The sequence below is a fragment of the Meleagris gallopavo genome, chromosome 6 (assembly GCF_905368555.1).
Source record: "Meleagris gallopavo chromosome 6, MGAL_WU_HG_1.1, whole genome shotgun sequence".
Taxonomy (NCBI): Eukaryota; Metazoa; Chordata; class Aves; order Galliformes; family Phasianidae; genus Meleagris; species Meleagris gallopavo.
Window position 1 is genome coordinate 51,034,756 of NC_139409.1, and position 24,695 is coordinate 51,059,450.

Here is a 24,695-nt window from a genome sequence, read left to right on the forward strand (position 1 = left end):
CAGTACAGAGGCACTCTGCCTGGCCTTTCAGATGCATTGTCTTCCTAGAGAAACCCTCCCACAAACCTCTGGGACAAATCTGAGATTTTCCCCCACTGCTTCCTAAACTTGACAGTGTTCCCTGGCTCTCGCTCAGCAGTACACCAGTCATGACAGTATGCTGTGGTGATGAGATCAAACAGCTTGCTGCCTGGAATATTTTTGCCCCCGAACCACTGCAGCCCCCCAAAAAACCCAAAAATCCAGCACACGATAGTTTAATCACAGGCATGGGGCTTGGATGCTCTCTGAAGCCCAGGATGCCCTTTCTTCTCACAGGCAGGCTAACTAGAAGCAGACAGCATCCTGGGAGCCCTTCTGACAATGAAGTTGTGCAGATCAAAGTGGGGTTCATATCTCTGCGAGCAATTGCCTTTCAATCTCTTCATCTGTAACAGTATATCAGCTTCTGATGGGTAAACAGGGACTTCTTCCCCCAGGTCTCATGTTTTTGTGTGAACAAATACCCCTCGGAGGGGAGCTATCTAGTCCTCTCAGTTGCATGCTTTTAGGTACCAACACAGCTACATGTTTGCTTTCCTGCATGCTCTGTCTCAAAAACAAGATTTCAAGAATGTCCAAGACAAATAAACTCCTATGCCCATTTCAAGATTTCTCATGCAGGGAGAAGAGCCTTATAGAGCCTGACCAGCATCTATAGCAGAATGTCTGCAAATACACTGCCAGGCTCGACTGCAGTGGGCACCTACAGCAAAGCAAATAGGCTTGGTTCATTGTCACATCTCTACTCTCAAAGGCATTTCAAGTATGCAATCTCAGAATCACAGAATGGCTTGGGTAGGAAGGGACCTCAAGGATCATCAAGCTCCAACCGCCCCGCTGCATGCAGGGCCACCAACCTCCATATCTAATGCTAGACCAGGCTGCCCAGGGCCCCATCCAACCTGGCCTTGAAGATCAGGTTGTTCTGAGGGTGTTCAGAGAGGTCCACAACCTCTCTAGGCAGCCTGTTCCAGCACCTCACCACATTCGTAGTAAAGAACTTCCCCCTGACATCCAACCTCAATCTTCCCTCCTTCAACTTCAAACCATTTCCCCTTGTCCTGCTGTTATCTACCCTTTCCAAGAGTTGACTCCCCAGCTGTTTGCAGACTCCCATTAGCTACTGAAGGCTGCACTGAGGTCACCCTGCAGCTTCTCTTCTCCAGGCTGAACAAGCCCAGCTCCCTTAGCCTGTCAAAACAGGCACTCAAAGTAGGCACATCTTTTTGCAGCTAGGATGTGAAGTTTGCTAATCTCCCCAGATTAGCCTGGGCAGAGCTCCCGGGAAAGATTTCTGTCCACTTCTTTTTCTTACAGATGGAGGTTAACGTGTTGATGCCTGGGACCTGGGCTTCCTGCACAGACCTCACACAGTGACACAGTGTGCCTTCCCAGTCTCCCTGGTGCTTGATTCACCAAGCTGCAGGTGTGTGCACGTCCAGAGGTTCTTCCAGGTTAAAACTGGCACAATATATAAAAATACCATATATAGCATATGAAAAGAGGGAGGGGGAGAAAGGGAGAACAGAGTATATTTTTTCTACCCAGATTTTCACTCATTCTGCATTTAATTTTCTGTTGCATTTCAAAAGAATTTCCCACTGTCTTCGTATTTCTATTTCTGTTCTTTTTGACAATTTTTAATGTTTTTTTTTTTTTTTCTTTTATTCAAACCTCCTTCTTTGGCTCTGAAATGAGTATGCATACTTTCCTCTAGCTTTGTACAGAAGAACTACAGGGCTCCCCTGGTTAGGAAATGCAGAGCAACAGAAATTGGCAGCACTGCAAGAGCTCCCTGAAAACATACAGCAGTGGACGATGACAGGGAGACACTGACAGGTGTGTTGAAAGCCATGCATGCTCAGTAGCATAGCTCACACTTCAGCAGTGGTTTAGTCTACAAATAATGTCACATATTTACCATGGCGGTGTTAGGGTTTATTGTATTTTCTAGGACGCATACAGGTGACCTTGTGGCTGGTACATAGGTAAACATAAGATGACACAAATATCAACTTTTTAAAGCTCTGCTGGTGGTGGACAGGCTGACAGTAGAGATGAAAGCAGTAGCTTTCAATGTGGCTCATCTATAAGAGTGCAAGATGCAATTCATCAAATCTCCCGTTGTACTACCTTTAAACAAATCTCAATTAAATAGCTATATATGCAATATGAAATTCAGTATCAGTAAATTAAGTAGAAAACAAAACAAAAAGCTCTTTTGAGATCAAGAAATAGGGGCAAAAAAAGCTTTCTTCTTTGAGAATTGCTAGCATAATCAGAGCTGATAGCAGTTGATAGCAGAACCTTGATTGGCAGGAAAATTCTGAGCATGTCTTTCTCTACAATTTGCATTAATGAAAAAATCTAAATGAGCAGTTTAATAACTGCAATTCAGAGCTCTGAAAGCCCCAGACACTAGTCTGAAAACAAATAATTACAAGACTACAAACAGCATTGCTTGAGGAGCTGAGGATGACAGAAGATCTCTCAATGGAATAATCAGCACCACATAACATTCATCTCTTATTGTTCAGGCAAGCTAATTTTCAGACATTTACACCACAGCAAAGTGAACTTAGGTTTTTTTTTCAGTCTACATATTAAGACATAAAAGTGTCCACATAAGCAGAGTTGAAGTTGTCTAGTCAAGGCATTAGTTAAGAGGAATATGTGATGCTGTGCTCTTGTCCCACTGAGTTAGCTTCAAAGGTAGCAGTCAAGAGCTTAGTCTGATCACTCTATTTACTCTACCACATAGAAATGAAAGGAAGATTACATGAAATGAAATGCAGGAAAAGGAACAGTAATTTTGCTGAGATGCAGAAAGCTCACCTTGCAAGCTCGGTAGAGGTACTTTTTGTCCTGAGTTAGGTTATAGAGAGACAAGAAGGAGTAGCCATTGCCAGCAGTACCATGGCAGATCCCATAGCCTTTTCTCAATAAACCTCTTTGCCAGATGACATCACTACACTCCATAGCATCCTTCAAGTACTTGTCCTCTTTAAAAGTCTGTGGAACAAAAACAAACACATAAATAGCAGTATTAACAAAAACAAAAGGATGATGGACCTGGAAAATGCTTTGCTATAGGGGTGGAGTTTTTCATATACAGTTTATTTTTGAATTTTAAGACTCCATCCATTACAGACTTGCCTTTCCTTTAAGTTGCTTCTTTTTTCCCTGAATGGAAGAGGGAAGTTTTAAAGTTTTTGTATCTGAAATGAGGATCCCAAAGAAAAAAAACACAAGTTCATGGCCCTTGGTTCCACAGGCTGTAATCAATTTGAAGGGTACACAATCCTCTTACACTGCCTTCCCCCTCCCCCCCCATCCCAAATAACTATATTATTTGATTTGAAATAGAGAAATATAATTCTTGTCTCCAAGAAATTCAACAATACTGGCCATCAAATTTGGCCCTAAAGGGTTTTCATCTTTCTGAGTAATTCTTGCTGGTTATTCACTGCCTGCTTTCAACTCCATGCCAAAAAATGCAAGAGAAAAGTATCTCTTTGCAAAGAACAGGGTTCTCTTCTCTATCTAAAGTAGAAGTAGGAACACTCCATTACCTTGATTAGTATTTGCATTGGAAGTAATCAGAGGCAACAGCCCTTTTGGGCAAAGGATCAGATTTACAAAATATACTGAAGTGCATTTTGAACAAAACTGAAGCAAATTTTGAGCCCATCAAGGGAGCAGAAAAAGAAACATGAAGTAGCTTAGCTGAACAGCAACACAGACTTCCATCTACATAACACTCTGTTCTCCTGTGCCCGAGTCACACAATAGATAAACAAGACAAAGAAAGAATAACAATTTATGCACTACTGTAGATTTTTTTTGCAGATGGTATCCTCTGCAAAGATGCTATTTACTAAGGTAAGAATCTTCAATGTTAAGTGTTTCTAGTAAACCCATAATCTTGATAAAGAAGATCTCCCTTTTTGATCAGGTCTGTCAGCTACTCAGCAGTAACATTTCAAATGAAGGTCTGGCAACAGCATTTGTTTTCCAGAACTAATGTTGTTGTCTATTGTCAGAAGCCCCAGTGCTTGATGTGAAAGCACAGCCACCACAACATACTCCAATTCTTCTTAATTTTTCAAAGAGCAGATAAAAGAGAAAAAGCATCATACACTTTGTCACAAAAAAAGAGGACAAAAGGAAACTAAACAGAATTTAGTCCTATTCCTCTCATGTCTTGGAAAGGTCTGCAGTGATAAGCCAGACTCCTACTACAGTCCAAAGCAAAAGCTAATGTAACTGCTGCTGTTCAGCAGTGCTGTAAGAGATTTACAGTTCACATTTCACAGGTACCAGCATAAGTAATTATTCCATAAACAAAACCTGCTTTTTATCAGCTCACCCAGAAGCCAACCAAGTAATCTGCCAAGGTCAAATGCAGAAATCAATTTGCATAAATTTAATTAAATGGCACACTTTCAAATGTCATGCAAATCAGAAGTGCACAACACAAGCAAGATAGCCAATCTAGTTAAGGATGGAAAGGAGCAAGCAGCAGGCTCATGATAGCTCAGGAGTTATATTTATGCCCTAGAAAGGGCCTGGCATCTTTGTTCTGACATTAAGTTCTGAAGTACTGTCATAAAATAATGGAGTAATTCAGAAAGACATTCTTTAGCAAAACACATGAACCTACACTTTTAAAAACCAACATAATTCTTAAAATGCTTGGAATGAAGATTAAAATAACTTAGGTCAGAATAGCTCAGAACCAGGATTCTGATATCAAACTGCTTAACTACGTTGGCTCTTTTTCAAGAAAGCCTCAAGTCTATTAACAACTAACACCCCGAGAAACAATTTTATTTATTACTTCTTTACAAACACTCTTACACAGAATTTTGAGATATTGAGGTGCCTAGCCCAGGGTTTTCATTTGAAACCCTAGATCCAGAAAGACTTAAAACACAAGACTTACAATCTAACAGGCCTACATACAGGTCTTTCTGGGGGGAAAAAAAAAAAAAAAAAAGGGTTTATAGAAACACAGAATGATTCACCTTATAAGCTTGCATGAGCATGTGGATGACTCCAGGGGCACCATGGCACCAGTGAACCAACCTGTCAGTCTCATTGCTCAGTGATGATGGGTAATTCCCAGATCTGAATTTTTTATGACGCACATAGTCAATGCTTGGCTTCACCAACTCTGTCAAGGTCTCCTGATCCACATTTGCAATTGGCTAAAGACAACACAGAAAAAAAAAACAAAATCAAAGTAGTAATAAATTGGGTATCAACAATTATGTGCCCAATTTTCAATTACTCTACATATACGCCCTTGATCCAAAATACTGTCACTTCAGACAGATTTAATAACTGTCTGTTCACAATATCCTTACAAAGAGAGTTACAGCAAACATAAAGAAACTGGGACACCAAGTTGCTACCTGTCTTACTTGAGGTGACACAGAAAGACTACAGAAGAACTGAGAACAGAACACAGCCTCCTAGATGCCTAAGCCTCTATTTATATCGTAATACTGAGAGAGTGCTTACAGGAAGAAGACAGTTTTATAGATTAGTTGCTTATAATGCTTACTTAAAACACAGAGGGTTACACATTTTAAAAATTACTAATGTGGACAAACCTGACAAACGTTCATTAAGGTTAAAGTTTTCCACTGCAAACAGAACTCCATGAAGCTATGGATAATAAAACTGCATTTCTAATGTCAGAAGCAACAGCTACTTCTCAAAGCAATTAAGTATCTTTTTTGTACATGTTCATCCTTAGATTATTCTTCTGAATCTTTCTTTCCTATTTCTTCCATTTAGTTTACATCCTTCCCAAAAGGCAAATGTATCCATCAAACTGCACTTCCTCAGTATCTGTTAGGTCTGTAGCTGTTCTTAGTTAATATTCCTTCCTCTACCGGCCCACTTCACAGTATTGTCATAACAAAGCTCTCTATTTTTACACAGCCTAGATAATTTAATGAATTCCAGCAACTGGTGGAACAACTTGGGAGTCTACAGAAGCTAATAACTGGGCTATTTTGGTTATAAATGACTCGTCTTTGATTATGTCACACAATTTTACTGTTTCCTACCAGCACATCTGCACTCAAGGGCTAAGAATGCTGCTACCATTCACAGTCCTACAGCTACATGACTTTAAGTATCTGTATTTTTAGTAATCTGAAATAATAACCTCTACTTTACCTCAGTTAGGAAAGCTATGCTGGACTCCTGCCCACCATATCACTAGAGCAAATTCCTCTTCTGTACTTTTCTGAGTGCAAGCTGAATATAGATTAGCTACTCATTAAGAACACCTTGGAGTTAATAAGCCCAGAGTATGGAAGGTCACATGAAATCTTTGTTTCAGGATTTTGATTTCATATTGGAATCCTGCAGCAGAAAGTAAAGAGCTGTGCACTGAGCTGTGCAAGGCAAGCACAGTCCAGGGTTTAAGTGAGCTTATGACTGCAACAAGAACAGAATTCTTTCCTTCTCACCTTACGCCTAACTGTCAACAGCAAAAAAGTAACCCACTGATATGTGTCCTCATTATCTAGCCAAGAGGACAGATACTCCAATAGATATTTTTGTCTCAGCATTAGTGAAGGAGTTGGAGACTTCCCAGCAATAGAATCACCTCCCCTGCCTCCCAGATTACTTATTTAACACTCCTGAGCCCTTACTCTCCCTGTAGTTGTCTGGAAGCAGATCCTAGACACATTCCCTCACAAAGATGTTATAAAGAAGCAGTAATCAGTGGTCTTTGTATCTCAGGTGATAATTTGGATGCTTTCTCTGTTACCAAACAACCACCCAGCATCATGAATTTTTGGCTGAATACATAGAAAAATTTTTCTCATATGGACTAGGAGGAATGGAGGGAAGGATGAACTTTCACATGTCATTTCATCTGCAGCAGATGACTCAATTCTGTATGACTCACAATGTTTAACGTACAGTGAAAAGACAGTAATCTAATGCTGCATAAACAACGGCTTTGTGGTAATTGTTAAAAACAGCAATTAGATGTCAAGGATTTATTTATTTATTTATTTATTTACGATTTTACCATGTAGACAGAGTAGAGCTTAAAGAAGAATGCACTGCATTTGTGGTATCAGACTTTGAATAGCAAATAAAGGATGACTTCTTTAAATAAATGGATGTTTCTCAGAAAACGCAGTGAAAAAAAACGGAAGTCAAGTAAGAAGAGGTAGCTGGAAAGGGAGAACCACTTTATCAAGGACAGCAGGAAGTCAAGATAAGGGCACAGTAAATTAGAGCATCCTGAGGCATCAGCAGATGTCCATGGTACAAAAGACCCCAGGTAGCAGAGCATCAGCCACTTCCACACCGAAGTCAGCTGCTTTAGCATGAGCTACTGGTAGAAGTGGTGTGAGCTAATCTGAAGCAGACGGGGAAAAGTCACAGCATCCTTTGCAAATGAGGAATGGCTGAGCAGTAGCAACAGTTAATGCTACCTCAGTCACTTTTGTAAAGAGCATTTGTACAGAACTTTAGGCTGTGAGGTGAGGATGCACATTCCTTCCACTTGCCTGAAGGACAGTCATTTTCCATAAGCCGTTAAGAAAATTACCATTTACGATGATGCACAGACTGGCAGCATCTTTCAAAACCAGAAAATTATATGATACAGATTTTGCAGCTTTATGGCCAACTTCTGTAATGAAACATAAGGCTCTACTTCCAGACTGTACAACTGAACACACATACAGGTTTGTTTTGAAAAGCATCATAATACTTTTTGAGGATATAAAAGCAGGGGGAGGAAGGGATTTAAGTACAGTATACAGGTATACAAAAGAGAGGTATCTCATTAAACCATGACGAGAAGAGCAGGGGTCAGAAACAAACTCAAGAACATCAGATTTTTTTTATGAGAGACAGAAAAGGAAGAACATAAATAAATAAAACCATACTGAATATGTGATTAAGGACAATTTTCCTTAAGCTTCAACACAGTAGAAAAAAATAAATCACAGAAGAAAAAAAGGACATGAAGGACAGGAGGCAGTGATACACTCACTGAAAAATAGCAAAAATTGAAACTGAAGAGTGATGGATGCTGAGCTAAATGAATATTTAGCTTGCCTAACTGCAAGTATCAGAAAAAGTAAACATGAGGATGAGCACCTGACTCTCTTTCTTGAGGACAGGAAATTTCAGAATGTTGATGCTCTCAACTGCAACCCACACACATTCACAAATACATGGTGCATTCTGGGGCAAGGACATAGGTCTTGGCTATGCAAGCACAACACAATGTTGACATCCTGGAGTAAACTGCAGAAAAATGAGTCCCTCAGCCAGAGGTCTAACAGGAGCATTAGAGAAGCCATGATGCTGAGAGGCAAGGCTTAATTCACTCCAATGCAAGGATAGATAAGCCACAATTTTCTTCTGCGCTACTGGGGCCTTTGTTAGCTCTGTTCTTTGCTGCAGGGTTTGACTTCTAATTCTGAATCCCTGACCTACCACAACATTGCACTGTGCATACATGAAACCTGAAATGGAGATCTTCTGATGCAAAACAAGACAACGGTGGTGTTTCATCCCAGCCCACGGAAGACACTCTTACCTGCATTAGCATGTAATAGATCCCAGCCACACCGTGGGCCGCTCCAACATATTGCTTCCTGTGCCACTGATATAACAGAGGACAACGCTCTGTTTTACGTTCCTCCTTCGAGAAGTTTTTCCCTGACTCAATAATGGCATCTATTACCTAAGAAAGAAAACACATCCCTTCCATCTCATTTGCTTTGATTCAGAGAGTTTTGCCATGACTAGAATCACACTGAAAATAAGCCACAATAAACAGAATGACCATGATATTCCTACAGACTTTACTACTGAGGTAAAAAGGAAGTTTCTGCCTCAGTGACAGAATTACTTAGATTTATAAGAGAAATTGAATCTTAAAAACTTGTCAGTTTTTTCCAGGCCTGCTTTCTCTGGTTCTGGTATCTGCAGAAGACATGCAGGTTCCCCACTGAATTCTTCTTCACACTTCTTTCCTAAGATCTTCCATAACGATTTCTCACCCTCAAGTGCTCCAAGCCCAGTTTCACAGCAGAGCCATTTCCATAGCTACCTGCAGACCTGCCACATTAGCTTCCATTTCAGTCCCAGCCAGGCAGCAGGGAAAGAGACTAAGTTTGTAGTAGTAGACGTCTCTCCTCTCCAGCCTCATGCTCCTAATCACTTGAATTACATGAAGGAATGATTCCAGTTCAATTGCACAAGTACTGTGTGCAGTGGAACTGCCAGGTCACAGCCTGAACCAATGGCTGAGCATCAGGTGAGAAGGCATGGCTAACCCAGGGCGCTCAGGTTCAAGCAAAGCATCTGAGTGACCTAAAGGGGTGGAGCCTGGATCCATTCCTCCTCACCCTCATTTAAGGGTTAACAGCTGAAGAAGTAGCATCCCTCTAGATAGAGACCGTGCTTCTCTTGAGCAGTCACAGGTTGTTGGAAGGGGTGAGCCTGTTTTCCTTCTTTATTACCTGTTACTGCTCTGTAGTGCCTCTATCCCACTTGAAGTAACTGTCATCACCTTCTTTTGCCATACATAGTGGCAATGGAGAGAGAAAAAAAAGTCCTACCTCTTTGATAATGGACTGTGGGACAGTGTCTGAAGCAATTTCTGTATTCAGGTAGAGCAAGGCATACAGGTAACCAGCTCTGCCATAAAGCAGCTCATCTGGAAGTTCAGCATCCATGCTTACGACTGTCCTTTGCAGCTGCAACAACCTGCATCAGACAAGAACAGCAGGGTGAGAGAAAGCATTTTCTCTAGACGCCATAGTGGACTATACATTGCATAAGCCATCAAAACAGAAGCAGTTAGAGTACTTCAGTTCCATAATCTCCTTTCATCATCTCCTCAGCTGGCTGCCAGCTCTACACACAAGAGTAATACATATGTGCTGTCCCTGACAGGCAAGCAACTTGGAGCCAGTGAGTATAGTAAAATAAATGGCTTCCATGCAGAGAGAAACACATATACAGGTAATGGGCTGGAAAGCTACTCCAATCTAGAGCTAACACTGTTTCTAAGAGAGACCAGGAATACCAACCTGGAGATGCTATCTGACAACTAATTTGCACTGAAGCAAAAAGATTCACAGATGCCAGTTACATCACTTCTGATCTCAGAGATCAATCAAAAGAAATGCCACTTAAATTGTAGAAGTAGCTATAAACTAATGGGAAGAATGATGAAAACCTCCTGGAAGCTCCAGTAATTTCACCTGAGCAAGGACTCTTAATTTTAGATGCTTCAAAGGGGAGAAAAAAAACACTCTGCACTCCCCTTCCCTAGATACGCATTTTTTCAAATGATTAATAATAGTATAGAAAGAGTGTTGCTATTATGCAGAAGTGTTTTGCTTACCTATAGTAGTGGAAAAACACCTTGGGCTGGCCACTGCAACTCACATGCTCCACTGAGCATTTCTGCTATTACTCTACCAGTCTGCTTTCAAACTGAGAAGCAGAGAAATTGTTATCTTTCCCATTATTTCTCTCTCTGTTTCTATTTTTCACTGATTAAAACTAGCAATTAGATGAAACCATGGAGATAATCACATTTTAAATTTGGGGAGGGGGAAAAATAATCTGGATTAAGAGGAAAATATTTTCCCAGATATCCTTAATAGCAATTACTTGGCAGAAATGTTAGCACTAACATCATGCTGGAGCAAAAACACAGACCTCAATGGCTTGTTTACACTATCACTGCTTAATATCTGAAAAGCTACTCACAAAAAAGAGCTTTATGTTATTACTCCATTCTTGGAACTACTCTTTGGACTTGCAATTAAATTACTTTCTTTTAAATGCCACTGTTAGGTTTTATTATTCAAGTCATACTGTAACTAGACAGCTTCACGTTAAAAGTGCAATCATATATATACTTGGACACCTACAATGTAACTCTCACTGCTGATGCCCTGAATATATGTAGGTCACCCCAAAAGTAATGCCTCCTATTGATTTCCATGGTAACTACAACACGTTCCAATAGCACAATAACACTGCTTGATAGAGCAAGTTCTCAACTATAAAACACTATTTTTCAACACCGTCCCCACCACTAGCTATGCATTTTTGCCAGTGATGAACAAGAGCCTGCATGCCATGCCTGTAAAAATCCTCACCAGCAGAAGACCCACTGTTTCACAACTGTTTTGATGATGCTGTTTCTAAGAAAACACTGCCCTCATAGTTCATTCTTCATTGGCCCAAACAAATGGAAGTCAGAAGGTGCCACATTCAGACATGCAGTGGGTGGGTTGGATAGTCCTGTCAAGACTGGCAATATACTCCACTGTCTTCAAATTGATATGGGGGCTGGTATTATAATGCTGCAAGACAAAAGCTGTCTTCTTCTCTGGCCTGAATCTGGAAGTGCAGCCTTTAGTTTAGTCAGCATTACAATTTAGCAGTCAAGAGTTGAGGGTCTGCCCAGGTTCCAGGAAATCCAAAAGGATCACCCCTTTTCTATCCCAAAAGACAACACGCATCACTTTAGCCACTAAGGACTGCATCTTGAACTTTTTACTCGATGGGGAATCCATGGAGTGCTACTTTGATTCCAGCTTGTAATGGTGATACTATGTCTTGTCACCGGTCATGATGCAATTCAATTCAAGAAACTGCCACTTTCAAGCTAGTATTGGTTCAGTGGATCACGACAAACCTGCACATGGTTTTGTTTCTGTTCCTGTGTGAGCATCTGTCACACGGCAACAAAATGTAATGGAATACCGGCAGGAAGGTTCATCTTCTATTGCCATACAACCAACATCTGCCTCTTATGTTGTGGGCCAACATAATAAAATGGAAGCTATTGCTTTCAGAGCATCCCTGGCATTTGTAAACAAAACAAACAAACAAAGGAGGGTCGGGGGGAGGTGGGGGGAAGGGAAGGAAGAAAAGGAAGAAATTATCAAATAAGCTCCTTCTCAGTCCTCTGGAAAGTACCCAAGCACAGGTAAGACTAAAAGATTTATTGCTGATCTCATTTTGCTCTACTCATACTTCATGCCTTACAGCAACACTGCCTTCCTAGCTGCATCTAAAACGACATGACCAAGCTAACTGTCAGCTCTAAAAGTAATGAACAAACCGTTCATTCACTTCAAAACTTAAATCTCCATTCGGGAACAGTAACTGATATTATTCAGACTAGGATTCTAGATTAGAAAAAGATGGATAACTCAAACATAAACCAGAGAAGATGACATGAAGCCAATATGCAGATTCTGACTGGGCAAGGCATGCTGCAAAACTGCTAACAGGTGCTTTACAGAAAGCATCACATACTACACAAGCACTACATTCTGCCAATGAAAGGTGTGTAACTTCCATTACTATAACAAAAATGAAGATGTGCATGCACTACAGATATGTCCAGGACATCCTGTCCTTAGAGCAACTCAGAAGACTCAGTGACCCACTAAATACAACTGTAAGCCAAATTTACTAATTCTAAAAGCCTATCCTGTATTCTACTGAAAATACATCAGTACAGAAAGTATCTCCATGTTTTAATTCTGTCCTCCACGACTGAAATTGCTGATTTTACCGAACTTTACAAAAGAAAGCCATGGCTTTTCCCACCATCGACCACTTACCTAGCAACACATTCCTTAGATTCAGTTTCATTTTTCAGCATATGATAAACCACTGCACCCACTGCCAGTGGCCCAGCATCACCACAGAGAAAAGTAACTCGTCTGCCATTGAGATTGCGAAGGATTCTCTTCACATAATCAAGAGATCGCTGCAAATGGCTTTGTTTTTTTGTGACACGGTACAGTTGGAGATACAAGAGGGCAATGCCTGGAAAAAACACGGGAAAAAGAAATTCATTAATTTTCCCTTCTGAATACATCACATTACCATCTTTAGTGCCACTGAAACAGTACATCAAACATGAAGAGACATTTGGTCAATTAAAACATTTCAGCTAAGGGCCCTAGCTTTGCAAAAGGAACACATCAGTCTGTCTTTATTACATTTCTATTTGGATTGTGACAAACATCTAAATTTATTAGACTGAAGCCCAACAGTACATCCACTATTAGCACAGAATTAAGAAAATTCATGACTCAGGTACTAAAGCTTGGAGAAGAAATCACTTAAGACTCAAAATCTTAGGGTAACAAGTATACCTACAACCAAGCACACTGACTTTACAATACTCATCTGCTATAGACAAAAAATTACTTATTTCCCATTTGCTTTTTAAAAGGATATTTTAAGCAGTTCTTGGATTCAATTTGCCAAGTTGTTTATAACCCCTGGATGAATTTCACAATGACACTGTGACTCCTTAAGATTTAAGCTAGCTTGTATAAGCCAGAAAGCAAACAGGAGAATGCTGGAAGGTTAAATCAAGCTTCACTCCATTACAATGATTATATAGTTTTCATTTAAAACAAAACAAAACCCAACCTTAAATCTACATCATTGCAGCTTTTAACAAAGTGAAAACAACTCTAAGTGGATGTTTCTTGGCCAACTGGAAGTGTACATGTGTAGAAGCAAAAAATGTACCTTCTGACCATGCTGCAACTCAAACTCCTCTTTTTTGAGCAGGGAGGAGATTCTTCTGTGCCACGAATAAAGTGGAGAACAAACTAGACACACTTAGTTCCACAGAGAGGCTTTTTGAGGAGTACAAGAATGGTACCATAAGAGCAGTGGTACATGCTCAGATGTTCTCTGGGACAGCCCTGAAAAGGCATTTACAGATGGCTCCAAGAAGGCTGCTGCAGAGCTTGGTTAGGCCAACTCAGTGGCACAGGAGATTGTGGCCTATTTACTGTCCCCTTCATGAAAGCAATGGCAGGAAAACACTGTCTCTGAGGCTGTTGGCCTGACTGGCGCCAATTTCCGCAATTCAAAGCAACAGACTGCACCAAATATGCAGATCAAGGCTGTGATAGGGAACTAGCCATGAGGTCCAGCTCATCCAACCCTTTCTTGTGCAAAATGCTCCAAGACGTTTGCCACGTACTAACAGTATTTGTATTAGCAGATAAGCACAATGGATTCTACCATGGGTTTTAATATTGTTATGTGACAACAATAATCACTTCAAGATTCTGAAGATGCTTCCAAAGTACAAGCCAGTATTCAGGACTGCTTACTTCCAATAAGATTTGCCAAGACTTGGTACATAACAAGCAGGGCAGCTCTTTTCAGATTTGGCTTTTACCTTCTTTCACATTCTAGCAAAATGTTGCAAGAAACAAGCTTGGGGAGAAAGTATTTTCATGAAGTTTTTCAAAATCCAGACCATTTTAATATTTTTACTGAGGCAATTCCACAGAAACCTTGAAAGAATTTTAGAGCTTAAAGTAGATGTAATTAGCAATCTTTCTATAGAACAGAAAAAAAAATTCTGATTAGAGTGCATTATTTGTTCAGCTAACTGGCTGTGTTAGTTTTTGCTTATGACTCACTTTCAACATGCTCAGTAATGTCTGCTGTCAGTCATGGTGTTAGAATCACAAAATTGCTGAGGTTTGAAGGTATCTCTCATCCAACCCCCCTGGCTAAAGCAGGCTCCCTATTGGTAGGTTGCACAGGAAAATGTTCAGGCAGGTGTCTGAACCCTTCTTGTTTTTGGCTCAAAGTCTGCTTTCTGAGGCATTTCTTGCGATAAGACTGACTTATCTAGGAGATGACAGGTGGGTGTTCCTGTGTGGCAGTCAGCATCACTGTGTGGACAATTTTACATTTAAAAGCATTTCTTTGAAGCTGTTTGCCCTCAGAAGAGAGTGCTCAGGACTGTTTACTGGTGGAAGGTCTGGCCAGCTTGCTACGGGAGACTGATGAATAATACCATTGTATGCTGTGAAGGCAAAATACAAGTGGGCACCTCCATTCCCTCTTATCTGCTGGCAAGGCCCAGAAGATGGGAACAAAAGAAGTTCCTGCTGAGATCCAAAAATCAGAAGCTGTCACTCTAAAAGGAGCTGACTCGACCACTTCAGATTTATTTATAAGTTTGTACAGCAATTGGAAAGTTTCTCCATTGTCTCTACCATCTCCATCATTGTCGTCAACTGAAGAACAACACCCAGTGACCCACCTCTACTGAAGATCAACATCTGACCTACGAGCAGTGCTGGAATCCATGGTGGTGACTACCTCCCTCTTGCTTCCTACAAAGACTCCTTGCTTTTATTTCCTATCTTTTCTATTGCCCATCTTCCCTTCCCCAACTCCCTAAGCGACTAGTATTTGTAATGAACTAGTTGGGCTAACATTTGATCTGCTGCATCTTAATCTCACTGTCAGATATACATACATTAAAAGAACCTCCTCTTCCTCCTATAAATTGGAGCGAGACAGCAGGTTTTGAATATCTCCAGACAAGGAAACTCCACAACCTCTCCAGGCAGTTCTAATGCTCTGTTGCCCTCACAGTAAAAAAAATTTTTCCTCATTTTCAGATTGAACTTTCTATGTCTCAGTTTGTGCATATTGCTCTGTCCTGCTACTAGGCACCACTGGAAAGAGTCTGTCTCCGTCGACTTGATTCCCCCCATTAGGTGTTTATAAGCATTTATAAGATCTGTTCTCAGTCTTCCCTCCTCCAGGCTGACCAAGCCTCAGATCTCTCAGCCTTTCCTCAAAAGGAAGATGTTCCAGGCCCCATCTTCGTGACCCTCTGCTGGTGACCCTACAGTAGTTCTGTGTCTTGCTTGAACTGAGGAGCCCAGGCCTGGACTAAGTATCCCAGATGAGGCCTCACCAAAGCAGAGTAGAAGAGGATGATAACCTCCCTCAACCTGCTGGCCATGCTCTTTTTCATGTACCCCACGATATCACAGGCCTTCTTGGCTACTTGACATCTCCTGCACTCACTTACCAGCCAGTCTTAGACCTTGAAACATACCTATCGTTTACACATGAATTGTCTAAAACATCCCCACTTATCCACCCATAGTACCATCTGTGCTGAAATATCAAGAAGTGAAGAAATTTTGTATTTTCACTGCCAAAATTAAGACTAAGCATGGGCAAAGCCTGGAGAGCTTTTCCAGGCTGCTTCCCTCTCTCTGACACAAAGATAACAGAACAGATCTCCTCATGGCACATATCAAACATGCTATGCTAAAATCAGAAGAATGTCTAAAGCACAAGATAGACAGAGCAGGAATACAATTTGCCATTGTAATTGCAAAGCAGCACTTTAGAGGCCAAGATGGAAAAGTGTTTTGGCAGCTTGAAGAGCAGTGGCTGTGTCAGGCTTGACATCTGCAGGCTCTGCCTAAAGGATCAGTAGGGTTCATTCTGTCAGCATTAGTACTGGAAAGTAAAAGAACAGTGGTGTTTAGGGATAAACAGCACTTGCACATGCATATTTCTCTTCATATAATTCACAATTTTGCAGCCTTACCTTCATTCCACTCCTATCCACATGTTAATTCTTGTACAGACAAAACAGCAGAGCCAAACTACTCTCCAGTCTTTAATCAAGTGCACCCTCAGCAAGTTTGCAGATGACACCAAGCTGAGCGGTGCAGTCGATGCATTGGAGGGGAGGGAAGGCATCCAGAGGGACCTGGACAGGCCGGAGAAGTGGGCCCATGTGAACCTAATGGGGTTCAATAAGGACAAGTGCAAGGTGCTGCAGTTGGGCCGGGGCAATGCCAGGTATTGATACAGACTGGGGGAAGATCTCCTGGAGAGCAGCCCTGAGGAGAAGGACTTGGGGGTCCTGGTGGGTGAGAAGATGGACATGAGCCAGCAGTGTGCGCCTGCAGCCCGGAAGGCCAACTGTGTTCTGGGCTGCATTAAAAAGGGGTGGCCAGCAGGGAGAGGGAGGTGATTGTCCCCCTCTGCTCGGCTCTTGTGGCTTTCCAGTACTTGAAGGCAGCGAATAAACAGGAGGGGGAACGGCTGTTTGTGAGGGTGGATGGTGATGGGACAAGAGGAATGGTTTTAAACTGAGACAGGGGAGGTTTAGGTTGGATATTAGGAGGAAGTTTTTCACCCAGAGGGTGGTGAGACACTGGAACAAGTTGCCCGAGGAGGCTGTGGATGCCCCATCCCTGGAGGCAGTCAAGGCCAGGCTGGATGTGGCTCTGGGCAGCCTGGGCTGCTGGTTGGTGACTCTACACATAGCAGAGGGTTGCAACTGGATGAGCATTGTGGTGCTTTTCTACCCAGGCCATTCTATGATTTTATTCTACCTATACCATACACACTAAGGCTTCTGTGCAGAGAGCACAATCTCCTCAACGATTAGAAGATGCCATTACCATTATGCCAGCTAACTACCTCTAAGTCAGTTGAGCAAAAAAAGTGAAAACGAGTAATTTTAATAAAACCTTAAAAAAATGACAGGTAATTCAAAAGAAGAAGGGCCTTAAAAAATCCATTAATTTTGCAAAATAAATATCTCAATACACAAAAGCCTATTAATTCTCTATAATGAGATCGTTGGTCCACTGAAGCCAATGGAATTCACTGCAGTCAACAGTGACCAAGGTTACAGAGTTAAAAGAAAGCAACTCATACTGTATTAGAGTTCTGCTACTGCTCCTATGAGGATACCTGAAGGTCCTTTTGCAAAAAGACTCACTCACACCATTCAACAAACATTCTTCATTCACTGTCTAGCTCTCTCACCAGTCCAGCCAGTATAGGCAGAGCAGTCGTGGGGGTCTGCTGTCTTCAGCCCTTCCTCCATTTGCTGCAGAAGATCCTTGATTTTTGTCTGGATCCGTTTTGAGAACTGAGCAGTGACCTGTGAGTAGGAGAAAGGAGAAAAGGAGTGATTCAGAAAAGGAAAGAATCCAAGAAGCAAAGTGTTCCACTTTTTTGTTTGGAAAAACAAACAAAAAAAACCCAACCACCAAACAAAAAAATACAGAATAAATACTATATACAGCAATCAGCAGTGTCAAAGAAATAGCTAATGAAAAATAAATGTTCATATTTGAGAAGCAAAGTGTTCCACTTTTTTGTTTGGAAAAACAAACAAAAAAAACCCAACCACCAAACAAAAAAATACAGAATAAATACTATATACAGCAATCAGCAGTGTCAAAGAAATAGCTAATGAAAAATAAATGTTCATATTTGAGACAACCAAGCCAAAATCAAAACCATCATCTTAAATTATATGCTTAATCACATCACTCATAATTTACTCACATTTTATTTTTAAATCTGATTGCTCAGTCTGTGATCACCATACAAAAGGCAAGTCATCTACCCATAAAATGCCCTTCCTCTTACTTCCTGCTCTCCTCTCACCAAATACCATTAGGATTGGCACACTCTATCATGAGGGGAGGTTGTTAAATGCAGCAAATTATAAAAGAATTAACTACTTGAAAAAATAAGCTAGGCACAAAGAAGATACATAAAAGCAGCTTGGCGGCTTTAGCTCATACCTTCACCCTTTGGCACAAAGCTGAAGAAACAAAGCTTTGATTTTATCTATTGCTTGTTTTTACTTTCAAGCAAGGAAAGTTTACAGATAATTATATATGAAATACTACATAGAACACTTTATCTTGCCACCTCTCATTAAACATAATGCGTGGGACAATGCATTATTGATTATTCCCTTAAGACTATGGAGTATGGAAACAGTCAGTTAACTAATAATCGTTGTCCTATTGACTTCCATGGGAAAGTGTATTCATGAAGTCCCATCACAGGATAGGTTTACATTTGTAGTGAAGACATCAGGAAAAATGCTCAAAAATGTTTTATTATACATAATATGACTTACTAATTAACTTTTGCTATTAATACATTTATTGAAACTATTTAATATATTTAAGTAGAACCTGAAAAGAAGAAATAGAAAATTTCCTTGCTACTTGGGCTATAAGAAAAGCTTTATCAGTATCAGATAGCTACATCACTCTGACAAGATAGCGGTCTATACTAACTTCACAGGACAAAAAAATATTTCCTGAATGTTATTTTTTCACCATCTATAGAAACATCCACGCATGTGTCACTTGTCTTCCCTATCTTAGTTATCCAGGCAGGAACAGCGAGAATAGAACCTTTCTAGAAACAACCAAGCCAGGAGAGCTCTCTCATCCCAAACCAAGTGTCACAACAAAGTGGTCATCAGCATCCAGAAAAAGAGCATTACGCAGTTTTACTACTTGTCAGCTCACAGACAGAATTAGCCACTCCCTTCTGAATTCTGCTTGATACACTTAAATTGTCCTTCTAAACTCGCTTCCCAGCATGCTCCCTAGTGACAGTTAGAACAAGTCAGATTGGTGAAGGTTTGTCTGATGTTAAACACACCTACATCTACGATTTCTTACTATAGAAAGTGAAGTTAGCTCATTTAGAAAGGCAAGCTCTTGTTCAATTACAACACATCCCAAAAGGAGAGGAGTTCAGTTAAAAGGCAAATCCCAAGTGCTGCTGTGCAACTGATCACTCAGAACATGCATTTTGTATTCTGCTCAGAGTGGAACTTCAAGCAATGAATGCAAACACAGAATCACTGGAGTTTAAAAGTTTAAAAGTCATTTAATCCAACTCCCCTGCAATGAACAGAGACATCAGCAGCTAGATCAGCCCGTTCAGAGCCTGGTCCAGCCTAGTCTTGAATGCCTCCAAGGATGGGGCATCCACCACCTCTCCGAGCAACCTGTTCCAGAGCCTCACCAGCCTTACTGTAAAAACAAACAAACAAAAAACCTAACAAACAACAGCAACAACAACAAAAACCTTCTTCAAACTAAATCCCCGCTGTCTTAGTTTGAAACCACTTCCCCCTGTCCTATCATCACAGATCCTGTTAAAAAGTCTGTCCCCCTCTTTCTTATCGTCCCCCTTTAGATAGTGGAAGGCCTCCTATCAGGTCCCCCTGGAGCCTTCTCCTCTCCAAGCTGAACAGCCCCAGTTCTCTCAGCTTGTCCTCTTGACATTCACTTGATAAAGAAATCGAAAAGATAGCAGGAATCACACAAGTCCTCTGACACACTCAGAAATGTCTAGGGTCAACAGTTCAAATCCATTTTACAATGCTGAGATAGGGGAGGGAAATTGTGCCACTACACAGCATGTTGCACAAATATCACTCCAGCCTATCCTAGGAAACAGCAAGAGCTCTCTTTAGCATTCTCCAGTAACTCGAGAAGTAGAACCAAATACAGTAAGAAGCTGGCATCTGCTTTTCAGCTTTGATATGGCATTAAACATCTTTCTGTTAGGAAAACATACCATGCATACAAAAAAAAACCAGAAATCAAAAGACACCCCCCCAACCTTTTCAGCCAGACCAGTGAAGCCAGAACAAAACACAAAGGCAGGGCTTCCCTCCTTCCAAAGCTAGCTGTGCCAAACGTTAGGCATATGGTATAGCAGCATGAGCTGATGCATGCAGGCACAGTTCCGTTTATCTCACAAGAGTGAACAAAGGTTTAACAAAATTTATTTACCTACTGCACATCAGAAGTAGGCTGGTTACCTTCTTGTTCTGACAATACACCTGCTGTTACCAAAATGAGTTATTTATTAATCAAGCACCAGATCAAATGACTTAAGAGAGAGGAGGAAAGGATTAGGACATCAGGACAACTAGGTTCTCTTTTGAAACACCAGATCCACAGAAGTAATTTAGCTCAGGCTGGCATTTCCCTCTCTCCAGAATGTGAACTGTAACTCATTTATCTTGGTTCAGTGCTAGGAAAAGCAAAAACAAAAGGATTTTTTAAATTATGGTTGTTATCATTTATCAACCTAAACAAAAATAATCACAAGTTGACGCCAGTGTGGACAGGTTAGCGGCAGCAGTTTTTCCCAGATAACTCCTCCTCCACCACTTTCTTTCTTGCTGTTGCTCCAGCAACAGAGCACTGCTACTGTTCATTTGATAGGATTCCACTATAAGCTTATAAGAAATGCTTACATACAAGAGAATAAACTAATTACATAAAGAAATTAATGTTGAAAGGTAGGTTTTTAAGGCTTATAAACCTCCTTCAAGGAATCTTATGGAAGCATTGCAGTTACGCATAAGGCACACTAATTGGCATTGAGCTCATTTCAGGAGAAGCACGTTCATTTTGTGAGGATGAATCCAGCTGGCATTCTGCCTGTTTTGCCAGTGACTCACTATTCTCATTCTTGTTGGGAAAAAACAAAAATCAGGATAGCTCTTTGCTAACCAGTATCACATTTACTCCTGGTTCACAACGAACACACTGATAACATGGGCTGAAGAGTATCTTTCACAAGAAGAAATGTTTCACTCCAGGAATGCAACTGCTGAGTTACTGCTCCTGCTGCTGAAGGAAGAACATTATCACCAACCACTGCTCAAGGATTAGATCAGCAAGACACAAATGATGAGTGCTAGCCCCAAGTAATACCCATAAGAACCCACAACTATAGTGTCTAACAAGAAAGGCTCATTATCATGAAACAAAATTGGTGCAGAAAAATACAGCTATGTTTGTTTTGCAAATTAATTGTTTTTTGACTTATTTGAACCACAGCACCTTTCCTCCTGCACTGAGCCAAGATTCAAAATGCAAAGCTACACTCCAATTAAAAGTGTTCTGAAACCTTCAAAGAACTTAAGGAACATAAGAAAACCACCATTCAACTTTGGCATTAATAACATCGTGTCCAAATTATGCTGTCCTCAGCATTATTTTCTTCCTCTATTTGCAAAACTCTTAAAAAGAACTTCAGTGATCTTTCTTTGTAAGCTTGGCACTTTAGTTGCACAAATACATCTCGATGCAAATAATAATCATCTCCTAAAAAATCATGACTTGCACTGACATTACAGTAACACACTGATCCTTAATGAATAACCTCTTCATCACAACCATATTCAGCTGCATAGCTGTGGCTTTACAACAAAGCAGCACTAATCACTGATGAAGGAACATGCAGTTGCAATATATGTGATTTATATTATGATTTCAGGAAGTAGAGCAGGTAGCTTAGAAGTCTTCCAAACTTTAAAATAAGGTACGCATATTTGCACACCTTATGTTTCAAACGATTCACATAAGCATACCACACTGCTTATGTAAATCTGACAAAGCAATTGAGAGCCCATGGCACTCCTTTTGTGGATAGTAATACTCTGATTTGAAAGCCACAGGATGCGTTATTTCATTTCATTTTTTTTCAAAGATATTTAGATATCAGAGTGCTTTTCAAAAACACCTCTCAGCATCTAATAGCATCACAATGCATCTAAGTAACAAGTAACCTGTGTAGCCTGATGGCAAGACAACTGAGAACTGAGCTCGGCTTCCTGAATAGCTGCCAACATCTCAGTCTTTCTTGTCACCATCTGTTCCCAAAACAACCATCTTTCTGTTAATCCTTTTCTATCATTATGAGTTCTTTTGGAGGACTGATGATGTGCACAAAGCTGGGCTGAAAAAGGAAGCAAATGATTATGCAGAAGTAGCAAAGAGATGGCCTACATGCAGAATGCTACCCATCAAAAAAACTCTATTTCGTCTCAGCTCAAATCAGATTAAGGAAGAGAGGTATTTCAGAGAGAAGTGACTTCAATATTGGTGAAGAACAGGAGACTACAGTGCTGAGTTTTTTTGGGGGAGCAAAGAGTATTTCACAAAGAAGAAAATAAAGCTCAAGTTGGCACCACAGTAGGGATTCATTCAAAAATCAGCTTGCAGAGAATCACAGGGGACCTCAAGACATCAATCGAGTCCAACTCCCCCAATTAGAAAGTACCCTGCAATAGGTCACACAGGTAGTTCTTCAGATGGGTCTTGAATATCTCCACAGAAGGAAACTCCACACAAGTGCAAGACTCCACACTTGCTCTTGTTAAAACTCATCAGGTTCCTCCCTGTCCAACTCTCCAGTCTGTCCAGATGCTGTCAAACGGACAGTGCTGCGTCACCCACTCCTCCTAGCTTTGTATCATCAGCAAACTTGCTGAGGGTGGACTCAATCCTTTCATCCAGGTCATCAATGAAGATGTTTAACAAGACTAGGCCCAGCACGGATGCCTGGGGAACACCACTAATTCCAAGCCTCCCACCAGGCTGCACCGCTGATGACAACCCTCTGAGCTTTGCCAGTTAGCCAGCTGTCAATCCACCTCACCATCCACTCACCTATCACACACTTCCTAGGTTTCATAATAGGAGACATGACAGACCCTGGTAAGAGAGAGGAGAAAAAAATCAAAAAGCAACGTTCACTGAAAGATGAAACCCTGGGCATTTGTGAGGTCATTGGGAACTCCGCCAGTGACACTAAGGTAGCCAGGTCTCACACTCCATGTGCTGCAGCGTACATTTACCGAAGCAGGATGAGATCTTGCACTCACCTCCACAGAGCTCCTGCAACAGCAGAGCAGAAACAATGGTGGTAGGAGCCCAAGAGCAGAACCCAGAGGGTTGAGCTGGGAAGTGACCCATTTTTTTTGCAGATAAAAGCAAGATTTACTTTGTTTCTACCTAAATCAAAACACCTTTACATCTCCAACAGTAAATTTTTGCACCTCTGAAAATATCAGATAATGATTTCTCATAACTCAGCCCATTAAACAGTTAAACATAGGTCTCTGCTACTGCTCAATTACATTCTTCCATTTCTGCAAAACCAAATTATTTGAAACAGTGCTGTCTGTAAAACACATTGCCCTATTTTTCAGTGCCATCTATATGTCTCACTGGTGACCGACCGGGGAAAAAAAGAATAAGATTTTAGATCATCATAAAAAAAGCTTCTGTTTACTGACAGCAAAAATAAATATGATTTAACACGATTGATAGATGCTGAAGAACATTATCCCATCTTCTGGGAAATGGAGGATGATAAAGCAAAGGAGTGCTACTAACACCACTGGCGCTCCAGGAAGCCTAACACCAGTGTGCTACTTCTTGGCAGGCAAGAAGATTAAAAAACTACTGTGGGGGGGATTTAAATTTACTCACTACACAGAAGCCTCCATCTTAGCTAGAACATTTTCAGGTGTTCCACAAGATGTAAAAAAAGCTAAAATTTCTCACAGTACTGCCTAAATTATTTTGGTGCACAGAGCGCAGGAACTTCCACATAGTGAACTCGACAGTACATAAATGTCCTGTAGTCAGACTCAATCACTGTATGTATTACAATTTCATTTATTTTCACCAAAAAACACTAGTACCTACTATTGCGCTTGCTCATGTGACTAGTCAGAGAATATTAGCAAACAGGTCTGCAAGATGAAACTAGAAAATGGCAAAAACAGGACGGATATAAGAAAACTTGATCAGAACTTTGGTTTTAGTCTAAGAAAGTGTATTTATTCAGAACTTTGGCTAAAGCCAAAGAGGTTTTAAAAGCCAACTGAAGTATGAAAACCTGTTCTGAATAATAGGAAAGATCTTCAAAAAGCATCAGAGAAGTGCTAAATGGTATTTGATGCCAATATGCAGCGTGAGAAAGAAGCAGTAGCTTCTCTTCTCAGACTGTTGACACTGTCCTGAGTAATGCACAATACGGTGCAATAAAAATGATTCTCAGCCTGAATTTTGACCAAGACTCACAAGAATTAAAATAAACTTTCTTTCAACAAGAAAACAACTTGTCATACTCAGAAGCCTATTAAAATATGACAATATCACACACCTGGTACGGAG

At 40.7% G+C, this 24,695-nt stretch overlaps 1 protein-coding gene across 1 annotated transcript in view; it reads right to left on the reverse strand.

Moving 5' to 3' along the window:
* LANCL2 (LanC like glutathione S-transferase 2) overlaps window positions 1-24,695 on the reverse strand; it is a 46,063-nt gene that overhangs the window by 16,819 nt on the left and 4,549 nt on the right. The window contains exons 2-7 of the mRNA XM_085226723.1: window positions 17,713-17,830; window positions 12,696-12,903; window positions 9,660-9,807; window positions 8,633-8,779; window positions 5,070-5,252; window positions 2,878-3,054 (exon numbers count right to left, since the gene is read on the reverse strand). Of these exons, the coding sequence (XP_085082849.1) occupies window positions 2,878-3,054; window positions 5,070-5,252; window positions 8,633-8,779; window positions 9,660-9,807; window positions 12,696-12,903; window positions 17,713-17,830 (981 nt within the window). The remainder of the gene's footprint in view (window positions 1-2,877; window positions 3,055-5,069; window positions 5,253-8,632; window positions 8,780-9,659; window positions 9,808-12,695; window positions 12,904-17,712; window positions 17,831-24,695) is intronic.